The 23034-nt window shown below is 39.9% G+C and overlaps 2 protein-coding genes across 2 annotated transcripts; both read left to right on the top strand.

Annotated features, from left to right (window-relative positions):
- The first annotated feature begins 3805 nt into the window (after positions 1-3805).
- LOC143022612 (uncharacterized) lies at positions 3806-6498 on the top strand. The gene is made up of 3 exons (XM_076180907.1): positions 3806-3871; positions 4672-4736; positions 5691-6498. The coding sequence occupies exons 1-3, from the start codon at positions 3860-3862 to the stop codon at positions 6319-6321; spliced, it is 708 nt and encodes a 235-aa protein (XP_076037022.1). The 5' UTR covers positions 3806-3859; the 3' UTR covers positions 6322-6498.
- Positions 6499-19692: 13194 nt separating this feature from the next.
- LOC143022611 (uncharacterized) lies at positions 19693-22387 on the top strand. The gene is made up of 3 exons (XM_076180906.1): positions 19693-19758; positions 20559-20623; positions 21580-22387. The coding sequence occupies exons 1-3, from the start codon at positions 19747-19749 to the stop codon at positions 22208-22210; spliced, it is 708 nt and encodes a 235-aa protein (XP_076037021.1). The 5' UTR covers positions 19693-19746; the 3' UTR covers positions 22211-22387.
- Positions 22388-23034: the final 647 nt, after the last annotated feature.

Here is a 23034-nt window from a genome sequence, read left to right as displayed (position 1 = left end):
TAGTCACTAACCTTTCCCTTGACTTGGTGGATAGGCTAGAGAATCTTCATAATTATAAAAGCTATGTCGATGGAGAGGAAGTCTCTGCAGGGTTATCTATATCAAATAGGTTTTATAAGAAAGACCAGACAAAGAGGAGCTCACACTCAGTCGCAGGACCCACTGAGGACCCACTATATATATATATATATATATATATATATATATAGATATATATATATATATATATATATATATATATATATATATATATATGTGTGTGTGTGCGTGTGTGTGTGTGTGTGTGTGTGTGTGTGTGTGTGTGTGTGTGTGTGTGTGTGTGTGTGTGTGTGTGTGTGTGTGTACACACAGGACCCACTGAGGACCCACTGAGGACCCACTGGGGTACCGTCATACTGACGGCGTGGTCGTTTGGGCACCCTAAAGATATATAAGGTTTCACCGAATATAATGAATAAGGTGACACCATAGAAATATCTCAACAGAAACCAGTTGCAGGGAGGTGAGATTACTGCCAAAACCCCCTCATAGCAACCATGAATAGTACAACCAAAGCAAAACCGAGCGTTCCCGTTGGATCGTCGTCTCCTAAAGGTCCAACCGCATTGCCTCGTGTGCTTACGGGCAGTGTGCCACTGAATGTGACTAAGCACTGTCCGAGTAGATCCAAGTCTTGGACATTAAACAGTATGAAGAAAATGAAGATCTTTACTAACAACGTAAGAACTCTCTCAGAAGACCACAGGCTGGAGAGTTTAATGGAAGAACTAGAGAACATCAAATGGGACATCGTAGGACTGAGCGAAGTCTGAAGGGCGGAAGAAAAGCTGATGCAATTACAATATGGTCACCACCTGTTCTACTATAGAGGTAAGGACAAAGAAAAATCAAATGGAATAGGATTCTTGATAAATCGAAAGGTTGCTGATAACGAGGTCAAGTTCAGTGGTTTATCAGACGGGGTAGCTTAGATTGTGATTAGTTCAGGATTATGTACCAACCTCTCAGACTTCAGACGATGAAATTGAGTCCTTATGTGATGATTTAGGTCAGGTAATGGATCCAGAAAAAATTAAGTACACGTTGGTAGTGGGCAACTTTAATGCTAAATTGGGGAAGAAGATGGGAGATGTGTCGTTCATTGGGAAGTTTGGAGTAGGTGTAAGAAATGACAGAGGCGAGATGTTATTCAATTTTGCAGAGAAGTACAACATGAGGATAATGAACGCTTTCTTTCAAAAGCGTGTAGATCGTAAATGGACCTGGAGAAGTCCAAATGGAACAACAAAGAACGAAGTCGACTTCATATTAGGAGATGAGAGCAACAGCGTTAGCAATGTTACGGTCAACATAGGTAGTGACCATAGAATGGTAGGTTGCACATCTAAATTAACTTTTAGAGTCGAGAGAAATAAACTGGTTTCAAAAAAGAAAATAGGCTTTGCGAAGGTTAAGGATAATAAGAAGAAATTTTAGTTAGAAATTAAAATCAGATTAGAAGCTCTAAGAACTAACAAGGACACCGTGGAAGATATGAATTTGAATTTAGTGAATATCATTATGGAATCGGCAGAGAAAGTAGGATGTACAAAAAATATTAGAGAAGACAATACTTTAAAGCTACAAATGACATATTTAAAAGAAAAAGGACCATTCAGATTAAAATCAGGAGAGACAAGATTATAAAAAAAAAGTCATAGATCAGAGAAACGAAAGAGAAACATAGAAGAAATAGAGAAAAATATTCAAAAAGGTAAAAATGTTAAAGAAACTGAGTGCACACATGCTTTAAGAAGACAGCAAATGATATGTTTGAAAGATAGAAATGGAGAGATCATTAAATACAGAGATATAATGGTAGGAGAATTTTACCAACTGATTTACTCGTCGAAGACCGTAGTTGAGTTAATAAATTCATCTGTAGACGTTAGTAGTGTACCAGAGATTAAAAATGAAGAACTAGAATTTGCTCTAAAAATATGAAACGAGGACAAGCATCTGAGGAAGGTGGTATATCGATAGATCAAATAGTAATACTAAACTTGCTACGCAAGCAGTGTACAAATGAACAGATCGAAAGGGTTTTAGCAAAGATTTATGCGAAAGTTGTCGTTATAATTCCACTATATAAAGATACAGAGAAGATCAAAATCGAGAAAAGGCAATACAATTTCACCCAAATTATTTACAGCTTGCTTGGAAGAGATTTTCGGAAGGTTTAGTTGGGAAGAGAAATATTTGTAGATTAATGGCGAATATTTGAACCTCCTAAGATTTGCGGATGGCATTCTTATTTCAGAAAGAGCAAAAGACTTGCAAAATATGCTGAGTGATCTGAACAAGAAAGTCTCAAAGTAGGTTTAAAAATGAATAAGAGTAAAACCAAAGTCATGTTTAACATGAAAGTTCAAAGTAAAGAGATTATAATCGATGGTGAGAGTCTTGAAGAAGTTGAAGAGTGTAATTATTTAGGACAGATGGTGAAAGTGACCAAAGATCATGATGATGAAATAAAAAGATGTATTACTATTCGTTGGAAAGTGCGGTAAGTATAATGAAATCCTGAGAAGCTCTCTAAATTTATGTTTGAAACGTAAAGTTTATAGCAATGCATTCTGCTAGCAATAATCTACGGGTGTGAGACTTGGAAACTGACGAAGGTGATGGAAATATAGCTAAGGTCTGCACGGAGGAGTATGGAGATATCAATGATGGGAATAGCGCTGAGAGACCGAAAGAGAGCAAGTTAGGTGAGAGAGCAGACTAGAGTGAAAGATACTGTGGAGGCGGTAAAACAGAGGGAATGGAATTGAGCAGGTAAGTTAGTGCGAACGACTGATGAAGGATGGGGCAATTATGTTACTGAGTGGACGTCGCGAGACGGGAAGCGTGGAAGAGGGAGACCAGACATAAGGCTGAGATTGAGAAGTTTGCAGGAGTGACGTGGTAGAGGTTGGAGCGGTCATGTGAATCATGGAATGTTATGAAGGAGGCCTTTGTTTCTTTGTGGACTCAGAATGGCTGATTATATAAATATATATATATATATATAAATATATATATATATATATATATATATATATTTGTGTCAATTGACAATTGGAATTAAACTCTTCTGCTGGGATTCGAACCCTTGCCTGAGCGGCTTGTCGTTTCGTTTTGAAGGGTCGAGATGGAGTAGTGGCTACGGTCCTTGTCGTGTAAAGACGCAAGCCGCTCAGGCAAGGGTTCGAATCCCAGCAGAAGAGTTCAATATATATATATATATATATATATATATTATATATATATATATATATGTATGTATATATGCATATATATATATATATACATATATATATATATATATATATATATATATATATATATATATATATATAAGTAGAGAGAGAGACAAAACTAAAAATGAAATGCATAATTCCTTCACCCGAGAACATTGTGTCAAACAGAATCCTGAAGAAGGGGTGGTTTATGAAAAAAATTACTTGAAATGTAATATTACCTCGTGAAATTTATGAATAAAGCCATCCATCTCCCGTTTTTTAGTTTGTATTCACATTAGGAGATATACCGTCTTTATTTTCGCGATGCCAAACGTTATATAAATTCATGACCTTTCGGTAATAATAACCAGATTTTTGCAAATAATCGTGTCTATAATACGAATTGGTTACGCTGAAACCTGGGTCGGATATTCAAGAAGAACCGAGGAGAAGAAAAGGTGAGAGAGAATTCAAGGTGAATCCAGTTCACGCGCTCCGCTTAAATAGAGAGAGTCGGTTGCAGTGGACGCCATTCGGGGATTGCTTGTCCGAGCTTAATATACTGTAGCTCCTGTAACCCACAACTTGATCCGAAAATGAATTCTAAGGTAAATTCTCTCTCCATCTAACGTTGTCGTGCACTATTACTTTCAACCAAGAAAATGCATCTGTACGTAAATACCTCAGAACTTGAGCTGTACTTCGCGACCACATGCGAACTGAATATATAGATGGGAATTCTTTGCAGCTAAAGTAGTGAAACACGATCAAACGGAATCCCAATCCTCTTGTATTTCTTTACTATCGCTAAGAGAGTTTCGTAGGCAATGGACAGAGCTTCTATACTTGGGAACGGCATAGCTCCCAAGCGATGGTAAATGAGTAGAGGTGGTAAAGGAGGGTACAGAGCCGAGTTACGATCATTCCGTTTTATCTGGATTTTTCACTATTACTAAGGCGCACTGGGATTTGATCTTGTCTCCTAACTACAGTATAAAAGAGAAAATTGGAAAAGAGCGTATAGGAAAATCTTAAGGAGAGGGTAGAACGGAGGGATAGAAAAAGATAAAGTGATGAGTATTCCTATCTAATTTGAAATTTCAATACCACTGACGTGCATTGGGCTTTGACCTCGTCTCCTATTTTGAAAGAGAGAGCTGGAAAAGAGTGTGTAGACTATGCCGGCGGCTCTAAGAGGGGTTTACCAGTGACGAAGTAACAGTAGCTAGAAGGAGGTATTATTTTTAACTAAGTCATTTCACATATCTTACAAACACAGTGTTATGCATTATATAAAAGTCTGGTGCACATAATATCAAGTTTCATATTTCATAGATAGTGCATTATCTCATGAAATGATATTTCTAATTTCCACGATAATTATTTCTTTTCTTTTACCTAACCGCAGGTGTGCTTTCTTCTTGTGCTTCTATGCTGCTCTGCCTCAATGCTGACCCAAGTTTCTGCCGAAATGTAAGTATCTGATTATGCTTCAACTACCGTATCTATTAGTAATTGCACACACACACAAACACACACACACACACACACACACACACACACACACACACACACACACACACACACACACACACACACACACACACACACACACACACACACACACACACACACACACACACACACACACACACACACAGGTAGGTACGGGACGTTAGTCAAGGAGTTGTGACCTTGCTGTCCCGGTGTGTGGTGTGTGAGTGGTCTCAGACCTACCCATAGATCGGCTAATAAGGAGCTCTGAGCTCACTGCCGTAGGGTGGTGTCTGGCTGTCTCGACAGAGACTGCAGCAGATCCGAGGTGAATACACACACACACGCACACGCACACGCACACGCACACACACACACACACACACACACACACACACACACACACACACACATATACACACACACACACACACACACACACACCTCTCATGGCGCTGTGGTTAGAGCTCTGGCCTGCCACTACGGAGGTCCGGGTTCGACTCTCGCCCGGGGCTGAAATAATATCAGTATCGGAGCGCTGAGGGGTGTTACTCCAACTCTCGTTGGGCGGGGAGTTGGGTGTGTGTGTGTGTGCAAGGTCATAGCATTACCCATAGATCGGACCTACGAGCTCTGAGCTCTCTTCCAGGAGGGAAATAGCTATCGATCACGAGTCCAACACGTGATCCAAAGACCAAGTGAATACACACACACACACACACACAAACACACACACACACACACACACACACACACACACACACACACACACACACACACACACACACACACACACACACCTACATCCCTTTCCCCTCCCCCACACAAGTAAATATGAATACGGGTAGATAGTCTGATGAACTGATTGAATACTTAACTAACGGGATGATAAATAAGAATTAAATGTGTATATATGTTTTTTTTTCTCTTCAGTGGCGAGACATTTGGAGCACAACTGGGTAGAGATCCTGTCGAAATTGAAACTGGAAGTGAATACCTGAAAAATGATATAATGAAACTCATGGTCAGCGCATCGGAGTTCTCAAGAAATCTATCGCACATCATGTGTGATAAGGAAAATGCAGAAGAACAAATTCCAATCTCCATTGATTACGTTCACGTCTCGATCAAGTCTGATAACAAAAGGACACCCATCGTCAATGTCGGGATCCCTCCCCAGAAATTTTACTTCCCCCTGAAGACTCTGGATTGCCTGCAGGCTCCTGAAGAGCCCCTTGAGAGGCTGTTCGCAGCACCCAGAAGTATTGTTGGAGAACGTCCTGAGTTCGATGAAGTGTTTGCCAACCCGAGGATGATGAGGAACTTCGAGGCTACGTATGACAACCCCAAGACACGGGAAATCGCCCACAGAATAGTTCTTCTCTCGAATGCTGCTTTCAAGTTCGTACGAAGTGTTCCTGGACTCCAGAAGCCGACGTCTGACCAGCCGACATACTCTCTTCAGTTTTCTTCGATCCCTATAACTCTCTTCAGGGGTGCAAAAGCTGTTACATTTGTCGTTCCTCCTTCTAAACTCTCCCTTGTTGACATATTCTCTTTCTAATCTTTGAGTGCTTCCGTGCCAAAGAGCAGTTCTACTGTACATGTAGCGTATTTGCCGTCAGGCGGTTTCATTTGGTTTAACGTCAATTATTTTGATTAACTTCCATTGGCCCACCCCCACTCATTCATGATGCCCTAAAGCTACTTCCTTGAGGTGTACGTTCGCACATGGGTAGCAAAGTGATTAATGTAGATTCTAATGCTGGGATAAATAAACATAACAATACTAACAAAAGACTTGGTTTCGAGAAACCTTATGCTGATTCAGGAGTTAGAGTTACTACCCTTTCCCTTCCAAAGGTGATGATGAATATGAAGGAAATGGAGTTTAAGGCCAAAACCAACATAATGTCCTGGAACCTTATAGGTCACATTACCTCTCTCCTCAGTTGACAAGTGAGTACAGTGGTAAGGTACAATGATAAATCATACCGACAGGAGACATTCTGCTCTCTAACGAGGTCTGGCAAAAAGAATATCTGTTTAGTCTTTGTGAAAGTGCAATTTAAAAATTTAATAAACTGTATCTAATTGCCTTGCTTGGAAGGTTATTTCATTCATGGCAATCTCAATGGTATCATATGTTCAAAGAGCACATCATTCATCTCTCCCATCACAACGTGCCCTGTAGTAAGTTCAAGTACCTGTGAAGTGGCATAATTGCAGACTTGCGCTACACCTCCAGTTTTTATGCCGTTACGTCTGCTCCCGCAACGGCCGCAGAATAATTTTGGCTAACCACCACCAGGCGCATCCGAAGATGTATCTCCAAAACTGTACGAATTATTGTCCTCAAGAGTTCAAATCAAAGGTAAACCTTCTTACTAGGACTAAAGGTGTCTGCTAAAGTTAAATGAACCCAATAAAGTAACTCAATTGAAGTAAACTAATTAACCGTCAATGACTTTTGGTTGTCTCTTCCTTATAAGAAGGGTAGCCTAGACAGGCACCTCCGAGCACCCTACTTCTTACTAGACAAATGGCCCAGAAAAGACCTCGGCAAAGCGCCGGGCTTCGTCATCCTCGACAGAGAGGGATGAATGTAAGGAAGATCTTAAGCACATACTTCCAAATTTCCCTGCTTCATAAAGTGTGACGGTCATCCATTATGCATCATTCTTCGCCTACTCTTCATCGATAGTTGACCTTATAACCATCGGAGTTGTAGTTCTCACCCTGAAGAAGCCTCTTTAAGAGGCGAAAAAAAAAAAGTTTTTGGTGTCAGTGTCAACTGCTTTTTGTACTGTTACATAGTATTATTATATTTTTCGGCATTCATCAGCGCCTATCTCTACACTTTATCCATGGAATTGACATCATGAATGATTTTGTTCATACTCTGAACTATGGAGAGAAAAAAGGTATTCTTCAAACTGAAGAACCTGTACCTTAAAATAGCAAAAGCTATTAGCTCAGTTGACTTTAATCAGAATATATACATATGTATATAAGTATGAATGAGACTGTCAACTGCCGTCCGATGTCTTTCATATTCCACTCCCCTCCACCCTCCTCCCTCCCTCTTATCTTGGCACCTCCTGGATGACGGGTCATTCCTGCATCCTGTCCACTGCCCTGGGTCAGAAGTAGTGTCGCAAGACACAGCACATCCACAGCAAGGCCGCTTCATAAATTCGGCGACCGCCCCCCCCTCAGAAAGGGGATGACGGGGATAAATCCCTTCGGGCTGCGTCAATTTATTTTTTCTCATAAATACTTCCTCACCTCCCATCCCCCACCCACTCCCCCTCATGCATCACAGCATCATCTATACACAACTATACACAATTGTAAGCAATATTTAGGATATGTTTAGGGTATTGTAATTTTAGCCCAATGTTAAAAACATTTCTGATTTTGTCATCAATAAATTCAGGACATCAAATACGGAAAGCTCTAAGAAACATTGAAGTGAAAACTGAACGTTTAATACTATTTGGATGAAGAGAATATTAATGCATATATGAGCTTACATTGAGCTAAAATTACAATACCCTAAACATTTCCTTAATATTGTTTACAATTTTGCAAGGAAATAATTTTTAGCTCCTCAGCCAAAATCACTTTTTAGTTATTATAATGTTTTAATTTTACCATTTCAAGAATTGTTTTAGGTGTTACAGAATTATTAGAAATGTTTAACGTAAAGGTAGCTTTTAAAAATGATAGTACAGTAAAACATATGCTCATCAATAATAGTGTTGACGTTAAAAAAGGATGCATTTATAAAATTCCTTGCAAAATGTGTAATCAATTTTACATAGGTCAAACTGCCAAACCCTTAAACATTAGAATTAAACAACATAAGAAAAATGTTAGGGATTACAATAATTCCAGTGGAATCTTCAAGCATGTTGAATTAAATAATCATCCAGTTCATTGGGGTAATGCCCATGCAATCTATTATACTAACAACATAATAGTAAGAAATTTAATAGAATGTAGTTTGATTCATACCACCAGTGATCAAAATACCAACCTACACAAGGGCTTATATAAACTTGACAATTTTATCTGCCAGGAAATAAACAAAATAATAACAGGTAAAATGTAACCCTGCGACTGTGTCCTAATATCGCCCTACCCTCATTAGTGGACGCATTGACCCTTGCGACCTGACTAGACCGCCTTCCAGGTGGTAAATGTCCTCTACCCTTATGTAAACTGTTCTTGTTCCTTTCTCATGTATATATAATCTATGTATTTCTATTAACAATGTACTTTTTGCACAGAAGAAGTAATATACGAAAGCGCTTCGCTTCGTTAGTTTATTTTTCCAAGTGGTCTACTTTGGATAAATGAACACACGTACCTGTGTTCTTATTAGCATACGAATACATACATACATACATACATATATATATATATATATATATATATATATATATATATATATATATATATGTGTGTGTGTGTGTGTGTGTGTGTGTGTGTGTGTGTACACACACACACACACACGCGCACACACACACACACACACACACACACACTCACACATATGACCTCATGCTGATTCAGGAGTTAGTCACTACCCTTTCCCTTGACTTGGTGGATAGGCTAGAGAATCTTCATAATTATAAAAGCTATGTCGATGGAGAGGAAGTCTCTGCAGGGTTATCCATATCAAATAGGTTTTATAAGAAAAACCAGACAAAGAGGAGCTCACACTCAGTCGCAGGACCCACTATGTATATATATATATATATATATATATATATATATATATATATATATATATATATTTGTGTGTGTGTGTGTGTGTGTGTGTGTGTGTGTGTGTGTGTGTGTGTGTGTGTGTGTGTGTGTGTGTGTGTGTGTGTACACACAGGACCCACAGGCTTGCAACATAGCGAGACTCCCCTTCTTGCTAACCTTGCATTTCCCACAACATACCCCTAACGCAGCATATTTCATGACAAACAAGATAGATACCCAAAGTCACCAGACTAACCTATTAAAATCCTTTATTATAACTGCCCTAGTATATTACGCATAAGCTAACATAGATATAATATACCTAACAACATCCACTAACTATAGGACTAACCCTCATATATAAACTGACCCTAATGCATAGAATAGCGAGACTAACGCCTTTGCTTACAGTAACCTACTAACAACCTATATAACCTTTAACACCCATGTCACGTGGCCAGAGGCCGGGTAGGTCACGAGCCTACCGGCCAGTCGTCAGAGCTAGGCAGACCCAATAGGCTGCCAGCCTATTGTGCCCTAGGTCAAGGCCTGGCACTTATTGTAATCTGCCCACAGGGCCCATTTGTACCTTATCATATTTGCAAACCAGATTTGCCTCAATTGTTAATTAAAAGTAGAAAACTCCCGTTTTGGAGTTAATCTCGCCCGCATTAAGTCCTCCTTACGTAACCAACAAACCTATTTAAAGGTTACACTAACCTATCTAACGGTCACACACACACACACACACACACACACACACACACACACACACACACACACACACACACACACACACACACACACACACACACACACACACACACACACACACACACACACACACACACACACACACACATGTATGTATATATATACATATATATATATGTATATAGATATATATATATATAGATAGATAGATAGATATAGATATATATATAGATATAGATATGTGTGTGTGTGTGTGTGTGTGTGTGTGTGTGTGTGTGTGTGTGTGTGTGTGTGTGTGTGTGTGTGTGTGTGTGTGTGTGTACATATATACATATACCAAAGGCTCTTTCCCCCTACATGGGGAGCAGCCAAAAAGAAAAAGGCATAGAAACCACTCCCACTCATTTCATTTCCTATATATTCCACTCCCCTCCACCCTCCTCCCTCCCTCTTATCTTGGCACCTCCTGGATGACGGGTCATCCCTGCATCCTGTCCACTGCCCTGGGTCAGAAGTAGTGTCGCAAGACACAGCACATCCACAGCAAGGCCGCTTCATAAATTCGGCGACCACCCCCCCCCTCTGCGTTTCCTCACGCAGTAAGGGGATGACGGGGAAAAATCCCTTCGGGCTGCGTCAATTTTTTTTTTTTTTTTATTATACATACTTCCTCACCTCCCATCCCCCACCCACTCCCCCTCATGCATCACAGCATCATCTATACACAACTATACACAATTGTAAGCAATATTAGGATATGTTTAGGGTATTGTAATTTTAGCCCAATGTTAAAAACATTTCTGATTTCGTCATCAATAAATTCAGGACTACAAATACGGAAAGCTCTAAGAAACATTGAAGTGAAAACTGAACGTTTAATACTATTTGGATGAAGAGAATAATAATGCATATATGAGCTTACATTGGGCTAAAATTACAATACCCTAAACATTTCCTTAATATTGCTTACAATTTTGCAAGGAAATAATTTTTAGCTCCTCAGCCAAAATCACCTTTTAGTTATTATAATGTTTTAATTTTACCATTTCAAGAATTTTTTTTAGGTGTTACAGAATTATTAGAAATATTTAACGTAAAGGTAGCTTTTAAAAATGATAGTACAGTAAAACATATGCTCATCAATAATAGTGTTGAAGTTAAAAAAGGATGCATTTATAAAATTCCTTGCAAAATGTGTAATCAATTTTACATAGGTCAAACTGCCAAACCCTTAAACATTAGAATTAAACAACATAAGAAAAATGTTAGGGATTACAATAATTCCAGTGGAATCTTCAAGCATGTTGAATTAAATAATCATCCAGTTCATTGGGGTAATGCCCATGCAATCTATTATACTAACAACATAATAGTAAGAAATTTAATAGAATGTAGTTTGATTCATACCACCAATGATCAAAATACCAACCTACACAAGGGCTTATATAAACTTGACAATTTTATCTGCCAGGAAATAAACAAAATAATAACAGGTAAAATGTAACCCTGCGACTGTGTCCTAATATCGCCCTACCCTCATTAGTGGACGCATTGACCCTTGCGACCTGACTTGATCGCCTTCCAGGTGGTAAATGTCCTCTACCATTATGTAAACTGTTCTTGTTCCTTTCTCATGTATATACAATCTATGTATTTCTATTAACTATGTACTTTTTGCACAGAAGAAGTAATATACGAAAGCGCTTCGCTTCGTTAGTTTATTTTTCCAAGTGGTCTACTTTGCATAAATGAACACACGTACCTGTGTTCTTATTAGCATACGAATACATACATACATACATACATACATACATACATACATATATATATATATATATATATATATATATATGTGTGTGTGTGTGTGTGTGTGTGTGTGTGTGTGTGTGTGTACACACACACACACGCACACACACACACACACACACACACACACACACACACACACACACACACACACACACACACACACACACATATGACCTCATGCTGATTCAGGAGTTAGTCACTAACCTTTCCCTTGACTTGGTGGATAGGCTAGAGAATCTTCATAATTATAAAAGCTATGTCGATGGAGAGGAAGTCTCTGCAGGGTTATCCATATCAAATAGGTTTTATAAGAAAGACCAGACAAAGAGGAGCTCACACTCAGTCGCAGGACCCACTGAGGACCCACTATATACATATATATATATATATATATATATATATGTGTGTGTGTGTGTGTGTGTGTGTGTGTGTGTGTGTGTGTGTGTGTGTGTGTGTGTGTGTGTGTGTGTGTGTGTGTGTGTGTGTGTGTGTGTGTGTGTGTGTGTGTGTGTGTGTGTGTGTGTGTGTGTGTGTACACACAGGACCCACTGAGGACCCACTGAGGACCCACTGGGGTACCGTCATACTGACGGCGTGGTCGTTTGGGCACCCTAAAGATATATAAGGTTTCACCGAATATAATGAATAAGGTGACACCATAGAAATATCTCAACAGAAACCAGTTGCAGGGAGGTGAGATTACTGCCAAAACCCCCTCATAGCAACCATGAATAGTACAACCAAAGCAAAACCGAGCGTTCCCGTTGGATCGTCGTCTCCTAAAGGTCCAACCGCATTGCCTCGTGTGCTTACGGGCAGTGTGCCACTGAATGTGACTAAGCACTGTCCGAGTAGATCCAAGTCTTGGACATTAAACAGTATGAAGAAAATGAAGATCTTTACTAACAACGTAAGAACTCTCTCAGAAGACCACAGGCTGGAGAGTTTAATGGAAGAACTAGAGAACATCAAATGGGACATCGTAGGACTGAGCGAAGTCTGAAGGGCGGAAGAAAAGCTGATGCAATTACAATATGGTCACCACCTGTTCTACTATAGAGGTAAGGACAAAGAAAAATCAAATGGAATAGGATTCTTGATAAATCGAAAGGTTGCTGATAACGAGGTCAAGTTCAGTGGTTTATCAGACGGGGTAGCTTAGATTGTGATTAGTTCAGGATTATGTACCAACCTCTCAGACTTCAGACGATGAAATTGAGTCCTTATGTGATGATTTAGGTCAGGTAATGGATCCAGAAAAAATTAAGTACACGTTGGTAGTGGGCAACTTTAATGCTAAATTGGGGAAGAAGATGGGAGATGAGTCGTTCATTGGGAAGTTTGGAGTAGGTGTAAGAAATGACAGAGGCGAGATGTTATTCAATTTTGCAGAGAAGTACAACACGAGGACAATGAACGCTTTCTTTCAAAAGCGTGTAGATCGTAAATGGACCTGGAGAAGTCCAAATGGAACAACAAAGAACGAAGTCGACTTCATATTAGGAGATGAGAGCAACAGCGTTAGCAATGTTACGGTCAACATAGGTAGTGACCATAGAATGGTAGGTTGCACATCTAAATTAACTTTTAGAGTCGAGAGAAATAAACTGGTTTCAAAAAAGAAAATAGGCTTTGCGAAGGTTAAGGATAATAAGAAGAAATTTTAGTTAGAAATTAAAATCAGATTAGAAGCTCTAAGAACTAACAAGGACACCGTGGAAGATATGAATTTGAATTTAGTGAATATCATTATGGAATCGGCAGAGAAAGTAGGAGGTACAAAAAATATTAGAGAAGACAATACTTTAAAGCTACAAATGACATATTTAAAAGAAAAAGGACCATTCAGATTAAAATCAGGAGAGACAAGATTATAAAAAAAAGTCATAGATCAGAGAAACGAAAGAGAAACATAGAAGAAATAGAGAAAAATATTCAAAAAGGTAAAAATGTTAAAGAAACTGAGTGCACACATGCTTTAAGAAGACAGCAAATGATATGTTTGAAAGATAGAAATGGAGAGATCATTAAATACAGAGATATAATGGTAGGAGAATTTTACCAACTGATTTACTCGTCGAAGACCGTAGTTGAGTTAATAAATTCATCTGTAGACGTTAGTAGTGTACCAGAGATTAAAAATGAAGAACTAGAATTTGCTCTAAAAATATGAAACGAGGACAAGCATCTGAGGAAGATGGTATATCGATAGATCTCTTGAAAGACGCAGGGAAAAAAAAATTCCTATTAAATTAACTCATTGTACACCCAATGCTTACGTCAAGAAAACGTCCTTGAATCGTGGTGCAGTGTCAAAATGATTTTGCTTCATAAAAAAGGAGACCAGAAAGACCTTAGTAAGTACCGGCAGATTAGCTTGCTATCAAATTACATAAAATATTCTTGAAGATCCTTACAAATAGACTAAGTCAACATTTAGATGGAAACCAACCGAGAGAAAAGGCAGGATTTAGAAGTAGATATTCGACAGAATACAATATACCTCTCTGTGTAACTTTTGTAGATTACGAGAAGGCCTTTGACTCAGTAGAACAAATAGTAATACTAAACTTGCTACGCAAGCAGTGTACAAATGAACAGATCGAAAGGGTTTTAGCAAAGATTTATGCGAAAGTTGCCGTTATAATTCCACTATATAAAGATACAGAGAAGATCAAAATCGAGAAAAGGCAATACAATTTCACCCAAATTATTTACAGCTTGCTTGGAAGAGATTTTCGGAAGGTTTAGTTGGGAAGAGAAATATTTGTAGATTAATGGCGAATATTTGAACCTCCTAAGATTTGCGGATGGCATTCTTATTTCAGAAAGAGCAAAAGACTTGCAAAATATGCTGAGTGATCTGAACAAGAAAGCCTCAAAGTAGGTTTAAAAATGAATAAGAGTAAAACCAAAGTCATGGTTAACATGAAAGTTCAAAGTAAAGAGATTATAATCGATGGTGAGAGTCTTGAAGAAGTTGAAGAGTGTAATTATTTAGGACAGATGGTGAAAGTGACCAAAGATCATGATAATGAAATAAAAAGATGTATTACTATTCGTTGGAAAGTGTTCGGTAAGTATAATAAAATCCTGAGAAGCTCTCTAAATTTATGTTTGAAACGTAAAGTTTATAGCAATGCATTCTGCTAGCAATAATCTACGGGTGTGAGACTTGGAAACTGACGAAGGTGATGGAAATAAAGCTAAAGTCTGCACGGAGGAGTATGGAGATATCAATGATGGGAATAGCGCTGAGAGACCGAAAGAGAGCAAGTTAGGTGAGAGAGCAGACTAGAGTGAAAGATACTGTGGAGGCGGTAAAACAGAGGGAATGGAATTGAGCAGGTAAGTTAGTGCGAACGACTGATGAAGGATGGGGCAATTATGTTACTGAGTGGACGTCGCGAGACGGGAAGCGTGGAAGAGGGAGACCAGACATAAGGCTGAGATTGAGAAGTTTGCAGGAGTGACGTGGTAGAGGTTGGAGCGGTCATGTGAATCATGGAATGTTATGAAGGAGGCTTTTGTTCGGCAGTGGACTCAGAATGGCTGATTATATAAATATATATATATATATATATATATATATATATATATATATATATATATATATATATATATGAGTGGTAGGGTGGTGAGTTTAAACGCCAAGAATCCGTTGAAGTTTTATTTCTGACGTTTCGTCCAACTACGACTTCTTCAGAGTGTACACAAATAGAACAATGACAACTTATATACCCGCACAGCTCACCCCGTTCCCCCTCGGTCAATGCTGCTGCCATCTCTCTTTCGTCTTGCCTCATGGATGATTAGTCCGCTTGCTATCCTCGCCAGCTTGACGAAACCGTCCCGATGGTTGCTGCATGGGAGTGAGGTAATGTATGCTGCCTCAATTGTCCTCCTTTCCTTTCTATCGAGTCCAGTATGGAGCACCTCTGTTTTTTCCCAATCCGGCAAGTGGCCAAATTTGTCGATGTGTACCACTAAAGAGTTAGACGTCCGGTGGGCTTTGATGTCATTTTTGTGCTCAGTTGTCCGCTTGTGAATTCCTCTGCTAGTTTCGCCATAGTAACTAGCAGGGCAGGTTTTACAAGGAATTCTATAAATTAAACTGTTGTCTTCGTTTTCTATTTTGTTTCTAATTTTATTTCTCACAACGTCGCCAATTTTTACCCCCGTGCTGAATGCCAGTTTCAGGCCTGCCTTGGTGAGACTTTGTTCCATGACGTTTGAGCACTTGGAGTTGGGAACGGACAGATACCCACGGTTCTCATCATTAGCCTCTTTTCCTTTGACACCCCTATTTCTTATTTGTAACGCCTTTTCCTTATTTCTATATAAAAAGCCTGCTGGATAATATAATTTTTTGAAAATATTAAAAATGCAATTAATTTCCTCCTGGAGAAATTCCTCACTACATATCCTAAATGCTCTCAGGAAAAAGCCTATAACGATTCCACTTTTTATTTTGTTGTGGTGTGCGGAGAAGAAATGCACGATGTCGTTTTTGTTTGTGCATTTTCTGTGGACTGAAAATGCTGTCTTGTTACCACGTCTCCATACTACTGTGTCTAGAAAGGTCAGATGGTTATCTTTCTCACGTTCCATTGTGAATTGGATGTCACGTACTATCTTGTTTAACTCTTGTAACTTAACATCCAAATCAGTATCTGCGGGTGCGACGACGAGTACATCATCCACATACCGCATCCAGGTGGAGTCTTGGCCCATTATTCCTATGAAATTGTCTTTCTCTAGTACCTCCATGTACAGAGAGGCTAACACGGCACTGAGAGGACTTCCCATAGCAAGCCCACGACACTGAATATATTCTTCGTTGTTGAAGATTAGAGGACCAAATTTTATACAAAGGGAAATTAGTTTTAAATAATCCTTCTTACCTACAGGCAAATCCTCGTCTTTTACGTCCTTGACTACCTCCTCAGCAGCTTTTAATGCCCCGTCAATAGAAACATTCGTAAAAAGGCTGGTTATATCATACGAAACCATGGTCTTATCTGATAGATCTACGTCCTTCAACCTGTCGATCAGGTCACTTGAGTTTTTAAGGTGGGCTTTGCTCAATGATCCTAATCTGGCAGACAAGGGTTTGGCCAAGTATCGGGCCAATTTGTGTGGGGCACTGCGGATCCCGGATATGATAGGCCTCATGGGAATGTTGGGTTTGTGCGTTTTTGGTAGTCCACGCATACTGGGTGGTCCAGGAGTTTCTTCCAGTAACCCCACTAATTTCTTGCCTCTGTTTGATTTCATGAGTATACTCCTAGCTTCTTTCTTGAATTTTTCCCCTTCCCTTGTCGCGTAACCTATGGGTTTCTTAACATATGTTGTAGTGTCGCTTAGGAGCTCTAACATTTTATCGTGGTAGTCGACTTTATTCAAGATGACGATTCCTCCCCCCTTATCAGCACTCGTGATAACCAGATTTTCATTATTTCCTAAGTCTTCTAAGGCAACTCTATATCTTCTCGGTAGGGCGTAATTGTTTGATGTCGCTAGCGCATGAAAACATGTAATAATGCCTTGTTTGAAGCCTTTTTCTATGTCACTGTCCTCCCATCTGTAGTCTTTAGTCACATAATCCGTAAAACTATTTTTGCTAACACCGATATCAAACTTGAAACCTAGAGAAAAGGCTTGTTTCTCTGTGTCTGTTAAGACATGGTCAGACAAATTCATTATGAGATCTTCTCTCCCTGTTCTATTCCATTCACTCGAATTACAGAGGCTAGTCAGCTTTTCTTCTAATCTATCACTTTGCACTGAATGTTCACGTTCTAATTTGCGTAGTAGAAAAGGTGGTAAACTTACATTGTTCAAGGTGTTTCTGAGTTCATCTATTGTGTTGCGTAATTCCTCACAAGCTTCTGATAAGTACAACCTTGCGCACTCACTAAATGGGATTCCTTTCTTCCTGAGTTGTTTGGGTGACTCTTTCGGTAGAACTTGCTCCTCTATGCAGTTTTTCAAGAATCTGTAGCGAAGTGTACAGCTGTCAATTCTCCTACGTGTACGAAACTCCATCCAAACAGATTCCGGCTGCTCACCACCACTCGACATGTTGAGGTGTGAAGACAGAATGAGTGGTAGGGTGGTGAGTTTAAACGCCAAGAATCCGTTGAAGTTTTATTTCTGACGTTTCGTCCAACTAGGACTTCAGCAGGCTTTTTATATAGAAATAAGGAAAAGGCGTTACAAATAAGAAATAGGGGTGTCAAAGGAAAAGAGGCTAATGATGAGAACCGTGGGTATCTGTCCGTTCCCAACTCCAAGTGCTCAAACGTCATGGAACAAAGTCTCACCAAGGCAGGCCTGAAACTGGCATTCAGCACGGGGGTAAAAATTGGCGACGTTGTGAGAAATAAAATTAGAAACAAAATAGAAAACGAAGACAACAGTTTAATTTATAGAATTCCTTGTAAAACCTGCCCCGCTAGTTACTATGGCGAAACTAGCAGAGGAATTCACAAGCGGACAACTGAGCACAAAAATGACATCAAAGCCCACCGGACGTCTAACTCTTTAGTGGTACACATCGACAAATTTGGCCACTTGCCGGATTGGGAAAAAACAGAGGTGCTCCATACTGGACTCGATAGAAAGGAAAGGAGGACAATTGAGGCAGCATACATTACCTCACTCCCATGCAGCAACCATCGGGACGGTTTCGTCAAGCTGGCGAGGATAGCAAGCGGACTAATCATCCATGAGGCAAGACGAAAGAGAGATGGCAGCAGCATTGACCGAGGGGGAACGGGGTGAGCTGTGCGGGTATATAAGTTGTCATTGTTCTATTTGTGTACACTCTGAAGAAGTCCTAGTTGGACGAAACGTCAGAAATAAAACTTCAACGGATTCTTGGCGTTTAAACTCACCACCCTACCACTCATTCTGTCTTCACACCTCAACATATATATATATATATATATTTGTGTCAATTGACAATTGGAATTAAACTCTTCTGCTGGGATTCGAACCCTTGCCTGAGCGGCTTGTCGTTTCGTTTTGAAGGGTCGAGATGGAGTAGTGGCTACGGTCCTTGTCTTGTAAAGACGCAAGCCGCTCAGGCAAGGGTTCGAATCCCAGCAGAAGAGTTCAATATATATATATATATATATATATATATATATGTATGTATATATGCATATATATATATACATATATATATATATATATATATATATATATATATATATATATATATAAGTAGAGAGAGAGACAAAACTAAAAATGAAATGCATAATTCCTTCACCCGAGAACATTGTGTCAAACAGAATCCTGAAGAAGGGGTGGTTTATGAAAAAAATTACTTGAAATGTAATATTACCTCGTGAAATTTATGAATAAAGCCATCCATCTCCCGTTTTTTAGTTTGTATTCACATTAGGAGATATACCGTCTTTATTTTCGCGATGCCAAACGTTATATAAATTCATGACCTTTCGGTAATAATAACCAGATTTTTGCAAATAATCGTGTCTATAATACGAATTGGTTACGCTGAAACCTGGGTCGGATATTCAAGAAGAACCGAGGAGAAGAAAAGGTGAGAGAGAATTCAAGGTGAATCCAGTTCACGCGCTCCGCTTAAATAGAGAGAGTCGGTTGCAGTGGACGCCATTCGGGGATTGCTTGTCCGAGCTTAATATACTGTAGCTCCTGTAACCCACAACTTGATCCGAAAATGAATTCTAAGGTAAATTCTCTCTCCATCTAACGTTGTCGTGCACTATTACTTTCAACCAAGAAAATGCATCTGTACGTAAATACCTCAGAACTTGAGTTGCACTTCGCGACCACATGCGAACTGAATATATAGATGGGAATTCTTTGCAGCTAAAGTAGTGAAACACGATCAAACGGAATCCCAATCCTCTTGTATTTCTTTACTATCGCTAAGAGAGTTTCGTAGGCAATGGACAGAGCTTCTATACTTGTGAACGGCATAGCTCCCAAGCGATGGTAAATGAGTAGAGGTGGTAAAGGAGGGTACAGAGCCGAGTTACGATCATTCCGTTTTATCTGGATTTTTCACTATTACTAAGGCGCACTGGGATTTGATCTTGTCTCCTAACTACAGTATAAAAGAGAAAATTGGAAAAGAGCGTATAGGAAAATCTTAAGGAGAGGGTAGAACGGAGGGATAGAAAAAGATAAAGTGATGAGTATTCCTATTTAATTTGAAATTTCAATACCACTGACGTGCATTGGGCTTTGACCTCGTCTCCTATTTTGAAAGAGAGAGCTGGAAAAGAGTGTGTAGACTATGCCGGCGGCTCTAAGAGGGGTTTACCAGTGACGAAGTAACAGTAGCTAGAAGGAGGTATTATTTTTAACTAAGTCATTTCACATATCTTACAAACACAGTGTTATGCATTATATAAAAGTCTGGTGCACATAATATCAAGTTTCATATTTCATAGATAGTGCATTATCTCATGAAATGATATTTCTAATTTCCACGATAATTATTTCTTTTCTTTTACCTAACCGCAGGTGTGCTTTCTTCTTGTGCTTCTATGCTGCTCTGCCTCAATGCTGACCCAAGTTTCTGCCGAAATGTAAGTATCTGATTATGCTTCAACTACCGTATCTATTAGTAATTGCACACACACACACACACACACACACACACACACACACACACACACACACACACACACACACACACACACACACACACACACACACACACACACACACACACACACACACACACACACACACACACACACACACACACACACACACACACACACACACACACACACAGGTAGGTACGGGACGTTAGTCAAGGAGTTGTGACCTTGCTGTCCCGGTGTGTGGTGTGTGAGTGGTCTCAGACCTACCCATAGATCGGCTAATAAGGAGCTCTGAGCTCACTGCCGTAGGGTGGTGTCTGGCTGTCTCGACAGAGACTGCAGCAGATCCGAGGTGAATACACACACACACGCACACGCACACGCACACGCACACACACACACACACACACACACACACACACACACACACACACACACACACACACACACACACACACATACACACACACACACACACACACACACACACACCTCTCATGGCGCTGTGGTTAGAGCTCTGGCCTGCCACTACGGAGGTCCGGGTTCGACTCTCGCCCGGGGCTGAAATAATATCAGTATCGGAGCGCTGAGGGGTGTTACTCCAACTCTCGTTGGGCGGGGAGTTGGGTGTGTGTGTGTGTGCAAGGTCATAGCATTACCCATAGATCGGACCTACGAGCTCTGAGCTCTCTTCCAGGAGGGAAATAGCTATCGATCACGAGTCCAACACGTGATCCAAAGACCAAGTGAATACACACACACACACACACACACACACACACACACACACACACACACACACCTACATCCCTTTCCCCTCCCCCACACAAGTAAATATGAATACGGGTAGATAGTCTGATGAACTGATTGAATACTTAACTAACGGGATGATAAATAAGAATTAAATGTGTATATATGTTTTTTTTTCTCTTCAGTGGCGAGACATTTGGAGCACAACTGGGTAGAGATCCTGTCGAAATTGAAACTGGAAGTGAATACCTGAAAAATGATATAATGAAACTCATGGTCAGCGCATCGGAGTTCTCAAGAAATCTATCGCACATCATGTGTGATAAGGAAAATGCAGAAGAACAAATTCCAATCTCCATTGATTACGTTCACGTCTCGATCAAGTCTGATAACAAAAGGACACCCATCGTCAATGTCGGGATCCCTCCCCAGAAATTTTACTTCCCCCTGAAGACTCTGGATTGCCTGCAGGCTCCTGAAGAGCCCCTTGAGAGGCTGTTCGCAGCACCCAGAAGTATTGTTGGAGAACGTCCTGAGTTCGATGAAGTGTTTGCCAACCCGAGGATGATGAGGAACTTCGAGGCTACGTATGACAACCCCAAGACACGGGAAATCGCCCACAGAATAGTTCTTCTCTCGAATGCTGCTTTCAAGTTCGTACGAAGTGTTCCTGGACTCCAGAAGCCGACGTCTGACCAGCCGACATACTCTCTTCAGTTTTCTTCGATCCCTATAACTCTCTTCAGGGGTGCAAAAGCTGTTACATTTGTCGTTCCTCCTTCTAAACTCTCCCTTGTTGACATATTCTCTTTCTAATCTTTGAGTGCTTCCGTGCCAAAGAGCAGTTCTACTGTACATGTAGCGTATTTGCCGTCAGGCGGTTTCATTTGGTTTAACGTCAATTATTTTGATTAACTTCCATTGGCCCACCCCCACTCATTCATGATGCCCTAAAGCTACTTCCTTGAGGTGTACGTTCGCACATGGGTAGCAAAGTGATTAATGTAGATTCTAATGCTGGGATAAATAAACATAACAATACTAACAAAAGACTTGGTTTCGAGAAACCTTATGCTGATTCAGGAGTTAGAGTTACTACCCTTTCCCTTCCAAAGGTGATGATGAATATGAAGGAAATGGAGTTTAAGGCCAAAACCAACATAATGTCCTGGAACCTTATAGGTCACATTACCTCTCTCCTCAGTTGACAAGTGAGTACAGTGGTAAGGTACAATGATAAATCATACCGACAGGAGACATTCTGCTCTCTAACGAGGTCTGGCAAAAAGAATATCTGTTTAGTCTTTGTGAAAGTGCAATCAAAAATTTTGATAAACTGTATCTAATTGCCTTGCTTGGAAGGTTATTTCATTCATGGCAATCTCAATGGTATCATATGTTCAAAGAGCACATCATTCATCTCTCCCATCACAACGTGGCCTGTAGTAAGTTCAAGTACCTGTGAAGTGGCATAATTGCAGACTTGCGCTACACCTCCAGTTTTTATGCCGTTACGTCGTCTCCCGCAACGGCCGCAGAATAATTTTGGCTAACCACCACCAGGCGCATCCGAAGACGTATCTCCAAAACTGTACGAATTATTGTCCTCAAGAGTTCAAATCAAAGGTAAACCTTCTTAC

The sequence above is a fragment of the Oratosquilla oratoria genome, unplaced genomic scaffold, assembly GCF_046742065.1.
Source record: "Oratosquilla oratoria isolate Oo_2021 unplaced genomic scaffold, ASM4674206v1 SCAFFOLD126, whole genome shotgun sequence".
NCBI classification, from domain to species: Eukaryota; Metazoa; Arthropoda; class Malacostraca; order Stomatopoda; family Squillidae; genus Oratosquilla; species Oratosquilla oratoria.
This window is presented reverse-complemented; position numbering and strand designations above follow the sequence as displayed.